The sequence below is a fragment of the Diadema setosum genome, chromosome 7 (assembly GCF_964275005.1).
Source record: "Diadema setosum chromosome 7, eeDiaSeto1, whole genome shotgun sequence".
Taxonomy (NCBI): domain Eukaryota; kingdom Metazoa; phylum Echinodermata; class Echinoidea; order Diadematoida; family Diadematidae; genus Diadema; species Diadema setosum.
Genome location: NC_092691.1, coordinates 18,770,666 through 18,780,520, shown reverse-complemented (window position 1 = coordinate 18,780,520; position 9,855 = coordinate 18,770,666). Strand labels below are relative to the sequence as shown.

Below are 9,855 nucleotides of genomic sequence, written 5' to 3'. Positions count from 1 at the left end.
CACGTGTGTGAAGGACAAGCCGTGTGTGTGCACACATGTGGGCCGCATACAATCGCATTACGAGAACACACCACGTCCGTACATACCGCATGCCTATCGCACAACCCGTTCATTCACCAGGCAGGAACATTAATTTTGCTCTCAACACTGACTGTCAATGTAACCACTCTTCTCGTTGAGAAAAGTAGTTGTTCCCGCGTAACACTGCCTTAAAAATTTCCTTGACGGCATGTTATTGACTATTTATTTGCTTTTTTCATAAGATTATACGGATTCGAGAAACTGTATTGGTTGTATTATTACTCAATTTGATTCCCTTTCATCTCAGCAAATGTGGCATTAGATGGTGTGAGGTGACTTGGACAGTTCGGCAGAATGGCGACAAAGTGCGAGAGATGCTGTGAAGTTCCATCGGAGGTGGAATGTTTCGACTGCGGTGGAGGAAAGGCTGATAAACAAGGTAGATCATCGTACATTGTACTGTCTGTCAATTTATTGAGGCAGTTAATATGAGTGTTATTAATAGCTCCTTTAGTTTGTGATCTGTATGATTCAGTTCATACAGACCTGTATTAACTTTACTGAAATTTTCTGCCATTGTTATTGGCATTGGCCATTGATGAATACTGCAACTGTGTGTGACTGACAGTGAATATGACAGTGAAAGTGTAAACCTGTTCTGCTCTGGTTAATACCAATGTTCTTGCCCCCCCCCCCCTCCCCCCCCTCCCCCCCTCCCCCCCCCCGCCCCACCCACCCACAGTCTAACCCCAATCTCCAAAACAAGAGAAAAGAGATTCAGAATAAAAGAGAACAAAATAGATTTGTATCAAATGAAAACAAGGCAATACCATAAATTAGGCATTATCAATGGGACTAAAATGATTAAAAGTACTGTATCGTCACGACAGGGATGTATTTTACCTATGCCAGGACATACGCAGTTACTAAGTTGCTGTGGAAACACCTGGCAACCCACTGACGACTAGTCTAAGTGCAATGACATGTCACATACATGTAGCTTTTCAGTTTATTACATGTGTTACTGTTAACTGGTTACTCAGACCTACAAAAATCTAAACTTCCTCATTTTTGCTTTGCTTTGTGGTGTTATCGATTTTTGACTTGAACACAATTATTTACGACCTACTGAAAACAAAGATTTGTAAAGATGTGTTGCTTCGTCTGCACACTGTAGATTTCTCTCAGCATGGTTATTCACTTGGTAAAGGCAGAAGTTACCCGGATGGTCATCCCTGCTCTTTATTAGGTCATGCTGTCGGCCATGCAGCGCCAGCGGTACACTCGAGCAGCGCGCACATGGAAATGATAGCTGTGGCAGAGGACCAAAGGTGACGCATATGCCGCGCTCGCTATGAAGCACTTTGAATTAGTGGTACGCTGGTATAGTGCAGCGATGGACAGGTTTTGCAGTCTGGTATTACACAAATTTTGTCCCTTGGATGTTGCATGATTGCTCAGTATGGATTATAACACCTTAAGCCCAAGCAATTGATTTCATCTTTTATTTTTCATGTGAGTAAAACATAACTGTAGATGTACAAAGTAGAATTGTTTATATCTTGTACACTGTAGCTGTTTTTGAGGGGTATCCCTGGGCATGGCATTTGGTCAGGCTACAAGGGGACATGCTCAGCTGTGACTTTTAAATGACACTTCAATCTAAACTTGAGTCTAGAAGCAGACCCAGTTAGTGCAGTTTGGTCACAGAGAATGATGTTGTCACATGTTTCATCTTCTCCATGGCCATATAGTATGTCATTACTATTAGCTAAGTATTTGGTGAAAATATGATAATTTTTGTCTTTTATTGTCATAAACATTGCTGAATGCATATGAAAATTTCATGTTTCTGGCAGGTCACCATGGCCTGTCCACTCCTGTGGTGTGTTAAAATGTATGTGACTTGCCTAACTTATGTAATTACATAAGTCTTGGTGACAGTGATGAATTGTTAGGGTTTGGTGTCTTTTGATGCTTGTGAATAACAGATGAATGCAGGAGCATACCTTAATGTAATTTTAGTTTCTTGATTGCCTGATATGTAAGACACAGAAGTTTATTATAAATACAATATTGTATGGGAACACAAAGAAAAAAAGAAAAAAGGATGAAACACTAATATGTAGGAAGAAACACCTTCATTCTTTCATCATTCACGAGCAGTCACTGTAATTCACCATACCCTAACAATTAACATTAATAACAATTCATCTTAGCAGCTAATTTTGACAGAATACTGTATGCGTGTATATTCATCAAATGCAACTCATACAGGGAGTAGTACACTGCAAGCAAATATAACATGTTTCCATTTGTGCTTGGCAGTGTTCAAATGACAAAAAGTTAACTATTTATAGCCATTAAGGTCAACAGTACATGCCCCCTAGATCTGAGATTTGCCAATAACAGTGGAAAATGAACTTTTACAAAAACTTGAATTCCTATCAGTACATTGTACATTGTAAGAACAGTGTACATGTACACTTCACAGTCCACACACCTGATGGTTTGAGCCCCAGCCATCCCGTCTGCAGTAGTCTCTATAATCCTGTAAGATACCCGGAGACATTCACTTGAAACATTTTATCCTGTAGGATTAGGGTCAACACTTCAGGTTTCATAGAAATTCTCACTCAACACTGATTTGAGTTGATTATAAAGAGGCATTGAATTTAAAAGTGAGAATGCTGAATCCCTTTTTATTGAAGATTCAACCTTCTAGCAATTTTGGCTCGAATTCCTGATTTCCTCTAGAAGTGTGAATAAGGAATTGTTCTGACACCATGTCATGGTTTATCAATATGCATGAAGTTTTAGGTTTTTATTTATTTCTCTATCTTTTGTAATGACAACAAATTCACACATTCATCTTCATGATAGGCTGCATATATAGCCCTTTGAGGATTAGGAAAGAAGAAAAAGAAGGAGAATTTTCACCTTCTGAAGCTTTGGTGAAAATGATTTGTCAAAATATAACTTTTGATGCCAATGCAAGGGTGACTTTAAAACAGAATCTCCTGTACCAGTGAGCCAGTGAGAATGCAAACATCTGGTTGATTGAACTGGATAGCCAGCTTGTGAAGCTAGCACTCATGCTCTCTATGAGATATCACTATTGAAGGTCAGTACAATATTAGAGATGATGAGAATCTAAACTGCAGGAATTTGGCTGTACGTTTGCAAACTGTGGAGTGGTTGAGAAGGAGTTAAAATCTGCAGTGTACACCTGTATACCTACAATGTAGTTTGTACCTGTGAATGCCCTGTGGGTGGTTTTGTAAATTCTAGCATGCCTTACCAGTGAATTTTTATGACATTTGACTAAAAGGGAGAAAATTGATGGGAATGGCACAGCGATGACATTTGAGAATAACAGAAGTCAGGAAAATAAAGTTTTCGCCAGTAATACGAAGTCATAGTTATCTTAACCATGAATGAATGAAGTACATTTCACACTTTGTGCTTTTGCAAATGCATTAATTAGTACATATGTAAATATTGTACTATTCATTTTTTTTTAAATATTTGCTGTATTTGATACTTGCAATTCCAACAAAATATGCACTTACTGTATAGTTTACAAATGTCAGTACCCAGTACAACCTGTGTGAGGTTTATTTGTATTACATATACTTTGTACATGTTTTATTGAAATTATGATGTTTTTAGTTTGATTAGTTTAATTTCTTTTTTTTCTCTTTATTGATTTTATCTCATGTTTGAAATTGTGAAAATATTAGTTTTACATGAAGTAATTGCCAGGATGATGAGTATAAAGTAGTATGCTTGGTGTGCAACATGTCCATTAAGCCAGGTAAAAAACAGAAAGATAGTTTCTCATAAAGATTTTCAAAGAGAGGTGGTGCAGAAGGTCCTTACTACAGTTGTATGTGTTATCTTACTATTCTACTATTCTTGATCTGAAGCCACTGCACTTTGCAAGTTGCTAGCATAGTTTGCACTGCCTCATATAAAATGTTTTAAATATTCACAAACTAACTAATAAAAAAAACTTTTCACAACCTTAACTACTTGGATCTGAGTCTCCTATGTCGTGTAAAAGTCGAATATTTACCGACCATTTTTTTTCTTTCTACGCATTTTAGAACAACTTCAGTTTACAGCGATGCTACATATGTGTATTTGCTTGTGTGTTATCGTACCCACCACTGCACTACCGGTACCTTGTGCGTGTGCGTATTGTACCCACCCATCTACTGACTGCTTGGCAGCGCAGAGCTTCAAATTATATGATTCAGTTATTCCATAATGTATGAAAGTGTCTTCTAACAGACTTCTAAGACCCAATTGCTAGTGTGTTGAAGTTGTGAAGTTCACTAGTATTTATTGTATGTTTATATCTGTTAAAAAAATCGTTCGCGGAGTGAAATGCCACGAGCATTCCAGTGCTAATATACTGTAGAAGCGCACAAGCACAATCATATCCCCTGAAACCAAGTTTGCCGCTGCCAAGTTCATGCATACATGATTATAAATGAGTATTTGTGGAGACTTGTATTTGTAGAGACAACACACTTGTACAGTGTAGTATGCAGTGCTGCACATTGGCACTGGTCTGACAGTCCCTGACCAGTAAAATTACTGTTAGGCAGTAGCATTTTCAGGAATGGACCAGTAAAAGATGGAAAAACTGGGTACCTACTGGTCTGATTTGTTTGTTGGACCAGTAGAAAAAATGGGTTAATGTGCAGCCCTGTAAGTATGTTACAGGTACAGTAGCTGTCCAAGCTCATAGTATCACAATGCGGCTGGCTTTTAGGATTCTTGGCTAGCAGTACAGCAGTGAGAGATTATACATATGTAACTCAATGCGTGCATGACATCACAATTGGTAGGTGATCACAATTGGTAGCTGAATTTCTGATTTTTTCACCTGCCCAAAAGTAGTAAATATCAAAAAAAGTCAATGTGGAAACTAAAAAAAAAAAAATGCAAACGAGGATGTGAAGAACAAATTTTGGATATTTTAAAGGACATTTTGAAATATGTTTAAAAAATTGATGTGGCGACAAAATCATATTCGCATGAGGACAATAAACTACACACTTATTTTACTTGGCTTTAAACAGAAGGAAGGATGGATAGAGAGAGATAGAGAAATGGAAAGAGAGAAAGAACATTCGGTATGTTGCCATATATGTTACAGCACTCTAATGTTGATCAGTGAATATCAATGTTTCATTTATTCTTCTTATGTTGCAGGAGGAATTCCGCTCTGCATTGAATGTTCAAACCTTCTCCATGTCGGCTTCATGAAGAACCACAATATAGAGACCAAAGAAATCAAGGTAATTTGTTTCAATACGTTGGGCACTATCTTGTCTGACTCACTTGTTACAATGATCTCTGGAGATTTTGAATTTGAAGCACATTGGCTTTCTTTAGGCAGTGTGAACTTGATCCCCTCAAGAATATCCGGGTGATGTCCTGTTCAACTTTACATTGTAGGCTCTGTCTTCTTCGTGATGAAAGTGTTATCAATACAAAACTTGTATGGAGCATCATATTCATGTATAGTTGTAAAACATACATATAAGAGCAAAATTTTCCAAATCCTTGTACTGTTAACCCTTACTGTACCAGGGAGTTTGGACAGTGTGTACAATGCTATGGAATTTTCTTTGCCAATTGGCAATCAACAATGGATGACTAAACACCATATGACAAGTCAGCATGCTATGCTCGGCATGTTGGTCTTTACAGATGTCATAGATGAATTAAAAAAAGAAGAAAAAGTCATAAACTGAGAAAACTTATAGGAGGTTTTCACTTTCTCTTTCAACGTAGAAATGCTGCAGTGTTCAGGTGGAGAAAGACTTAAGAATTGTGGAAGTGAGGCTTGTCTGAGGGAGTTTAAATGCTAAACAAACAAATCAACAAATATTAAAAGATAAGGAACAGTTCTAGAACATAGTTTCAGCGCACTTACATTTCTTTGTATTTTTCTCTGCAGGAAAAGAAAGCCGAGTTCAAAGAGGCCATAAAGAATTTCAAGAAGTAAGAGCAAGGTTCTGTTACTGTACATAACTACATGTAGTAAAGTCAGCTGTAGTTTTAAGTGTTAAATACATGTAGCGTAGTGATTAATCGTCTTATTTTGGGGGGCATGTAAGACATTTTGGGAAATGGACTTTACTGTGATTTTGATGACGATAGTATTGGGCTGTATCATGATGTGAAAAACAACGAACGGCAGTCTTTCAATCAACAGAACCTATTTTTAGGGCAAGACTACTGTGGTATTGTGTTTTTTGACCGACCCCATCTTCCCAGACATGGTGGTGAGGGTCATGTAATTACAGGCCATAAGAGGAATACAGTGCTCACATGATAACCAGAAACGATTTTAGCAGGCAAGCCACTTCAATGTAATGATTTTTTTTTTTCTGTATCATTTTCTCCACTTAATTGGAATCACAAGGTGCTTAAAAAAACAAGAAATAAATCAAACAAGAAAACAAGATAACAGCTGCTAGAAATAAATTATATGAGTGTTTTCGTTCTTATTCTGCCCTTCAACAGGAGAGAGCAGGTTCTCAAAAGAAGCCTTGTAGAGATTCAACATGCCCAGCAAAATATCTCTAGCCGGTAAGCCGTTAATTTTTTTTTTTTCTTGGAGGAATATGTTGACATGAATCTTCAGTGTGCCTAGCTATATGAGACGTAACTAATTGAGAAGTGACTGTTAATTTGTGTATTAAATCGCTTGATTGCAGTAAAAAAACATAAGCAAATGAGCTTCTGACAGACCATCAGTATGGTAGAATAAGCAAGGTAGAACATTGGTGATAAAAGAAAAAGAAGTTTCTTCCACACAAGATGAATTTTCCTGTACAACGTATTTCTTATGAATATGTAAATTTTACATAAATTGACAAACATTTTTTGGTTGCCAGATATTTCATCCACTAGCAACAACACATGAAAAAAAAAAAGGTATTTGGAATGGAAAGATAAATGTACATGAAGTAGCACTAGTCAACCAGCTGTATACACCTAGAATCACCACATTCATTATATCATGTAGTATGATTTTCTGTTTGTGTTTTGTGTTGAAATGCCAAATAAATAAATAAATAAATAATAACAATATAACAATAGTAATGATGATGATGATAATAATAATGATGGTGATGATGATGATGATGATGATGATGATAATAATAATAACAACAATAATAATGATAATAATAATAATAATAATAATAATAATAATAATAATAATAATAATTTAGTAATAATACTAATACCAGTACTAATAATAATGATCATTACGTTTATAGATGGAAGCACTTCTGTTGATAGGTAGATGGAGCTGTATACAAATGAATTAACAATTAGGTATTAAAAATGAACATAGACATACAATGTACATTGTACTGTATAATAGATGAACAGATAGAGGCACACTTTAATGGTTTGATAGGTAGACAAATAAGTGAATAAATTGACTATTAGATTAATTCCTATGTGAGTGGATGGCATGGATGGTCGAGTTGATTGATGGACTTTCCATAGAAGGGTCAGTTGAATGGGTCCCGTCTTGTGTCCCCTCCCCGTGTCAGGTTCGAGAACAACAAGTACTCGGTGCAGCAGGCCCTGAGGGCCATCAGCCAGGAGCTGAAGAAGAAGGAAGGGGAGCTGGCGGCCTGCATGCAGAAGACGGGTAGCTCCCTCCAGCAGGAGCTAGCTGCCGGACACAAGGAGCTGGAGAAACAGCTGCAGAAACTCCAGAATGTAGGATTGTTCTCCATGACACAGTTTGAAGGGTTTATTGAGGGGAGTAGGAAGATGCTTTATAGACCAGGGGGGCATTTTGTGAAGCATTTTGTTAGACATTTTTTCTGACAAACTGTTATGAGCTACTAAAATCCTTGCATCTGATTGGATGGAAGCAAATTTGTCCAACCAATTTGTCGGACAAAATACTTCATGATATGCCCCCAGTTTTCTTATTCAAAGATTCTCTTCATAAGTTATATGAAGCATCTTTGGTCTGTATTCCTTACCAAATTCTCCTCACCAAATTGTTGTTGAAAGAAAGTTCATCCCTGCATGTTCATAAAATTAGAAAGTGTTGCTAAGATGGTCTCTGACTAAGTTATTGCTCATATTTGTTTCAGCAAAAATGAACCTGTGTTTTCTTCTGTTTATTGTAATGCTTTTGGTTCCTGTCATTTCAAAACAAGCAAAAATATTAATTTAAACTTTTTTTTTTTCATGAATGCAGCTTGTAGTGTTTTCTTTCATAAATGTGGCAATTAGAAAAACTTGACTCTTCTGATATCTTAATACTACATGTCAATTACATGTTGTTTATAGTGCCATAGAAGTAAGAAGTCATGATTCGTGTAAGCCATACATAGAATTCAGTGATAAAGGAACAAAGTATTTTATAATTGTTCTTTTTTAATGTAGTGTCACAAGAAGGCTGAGAAACTGATTTCTGCGGATGCCAGCAAGTTCATGAGTGAACATGCCAAGATCTCTGAAGAGGTATGGAGAATGTGATGATTGCCTCCAATGAAGGCATCCATCTTTTTTAGTCTCTATGAAGGACAGTAAAACATAGATCCATGTGTGTGTGTGTGTGTGTAACTAGTCTGTACATCTTTGCATATTTCTCTGTGTTTGCATTATGCCAAGATTAATTTCCTGTTCTTTCTGTAGCAACATTCGTAAAACTGCCTGCATCAGATTTGTTACAAACATCAAAGATGTAGCAGTGGCAATGAAGATAATGGTTGTGATGATAATGGTGATGATGATTATGGTAATGATGAGAAGAAATGAAAATAATCAGTCAGTCCGCAGCACCCGATAATTCGCTCGTATTTATTCAACTCGTATGCAAGCCCGCTTTAGGCTTGCATACGTAATGAGCTGCGTAAGGGGATTTTGTCCTTGGGCTTTGGGCAACAAAAATACACCTTATGTTCACAAATTTGGTATCAAATTTGAGGAAAATATGTAAACTATCATCACATGTTACTCAGATTATTGTAAATGAAAAATATCATGGCGTAATTTGAGCTTGAAAAATGATGAAAAAAGTAATTCGTGCAGTACACTTTCAAGACGTCAAAAAAATACCAAATTCACCTTGCGTCTCAATGAAAATGCTTTATTTGGTAGTCCATCTCCTAATCTTTGTATCCATGTAAATATCTTGACAATTTGTTGCTTAATCCGGTCAGGAACCAGTAAAATATACATCGATGTCAGTGCTGATCAGCTTGAAACCGTGCAATCTCAAGAGTAAGCTCTCTCATTGGACAGCGCCTGCACTCAGCGCTTGCATTACGTCATTACGCTGCTACATAACGGTTTCATGCCACTTGCGGTTTCTTGGCACGCGTGTAGTTCAAGCGCTGAACGCACGCACTGTCCAATGAGAGAGCTCTTTCGCGCCACTGTACACTTTGTGCGGAGCATACTTCCGGCTTAGGAGTGGATTTTACAGACATTTCAAAACGGAAAAACTAGTATAAATCATGCTTGCGTCTCCTTGACTCCAATATATGATGAGCATCTAAGTTTCCTCTCTACGAAAAAGCCAAAATCAGAAACAACAGTTTCTTAATCCGGTCAGGAACCAAAAAAGAACTTTAGACGACAAAATCTTCCGTGAAAAGCAGGTAAAATTTACGCAAATTCAACTGATTATATAGTCATGATAAGATCCGATGTTATAGGCAAATTTAGTATCAAAATAAAGATCAAAGTCTGGAAAACAATTTACCGTGACTTGTAGCCATGACGAATGTATGTACAAGTCTCTACACTGTGAAAACCATAGCCCTATCAAAG

General features: G+C 37.0%; 1 protein-coding gene across 1 annotated transcript in view; it reads left to right on the top strand.

The window, feature by feature from the left end:
* The first annotated feature begins 136 nt into the window (after positions 1-136).
* Positions 137-9,855, top strand: part of LOC140230951 (uncharacterized) — a 42,839-nt gene continuing 33,120 nt past the window's right edge. The window contains exons 1-7 of the mRNA XM_072311092.1: positions 137-159; positions 329-460; positions 5,248-5,333; positions 5,999-6,042; positions 6,568-6,633; positions 7,611-7,782; positions 8,464-8,541. Of these exons, the coding sequence (XP_072167193.1) occupies positions 376-460; positions 5,248-5,333; positions 5,999-6,042; positions 6,568-6,633; positions 7,611-7,782; positions 8,464-8,541 (531 nt within the window). The 5' untranslated portion in view covers positions 137-159; positions 329-375. The remainder of the gene's footprint in view (positions 160-328; positions 461-5,247; positions 5,334-5,998; positions 6,043-6,567; positions 6,634-7,610; positions 7,783-8,463; positions 8,542-9,855) is intronic.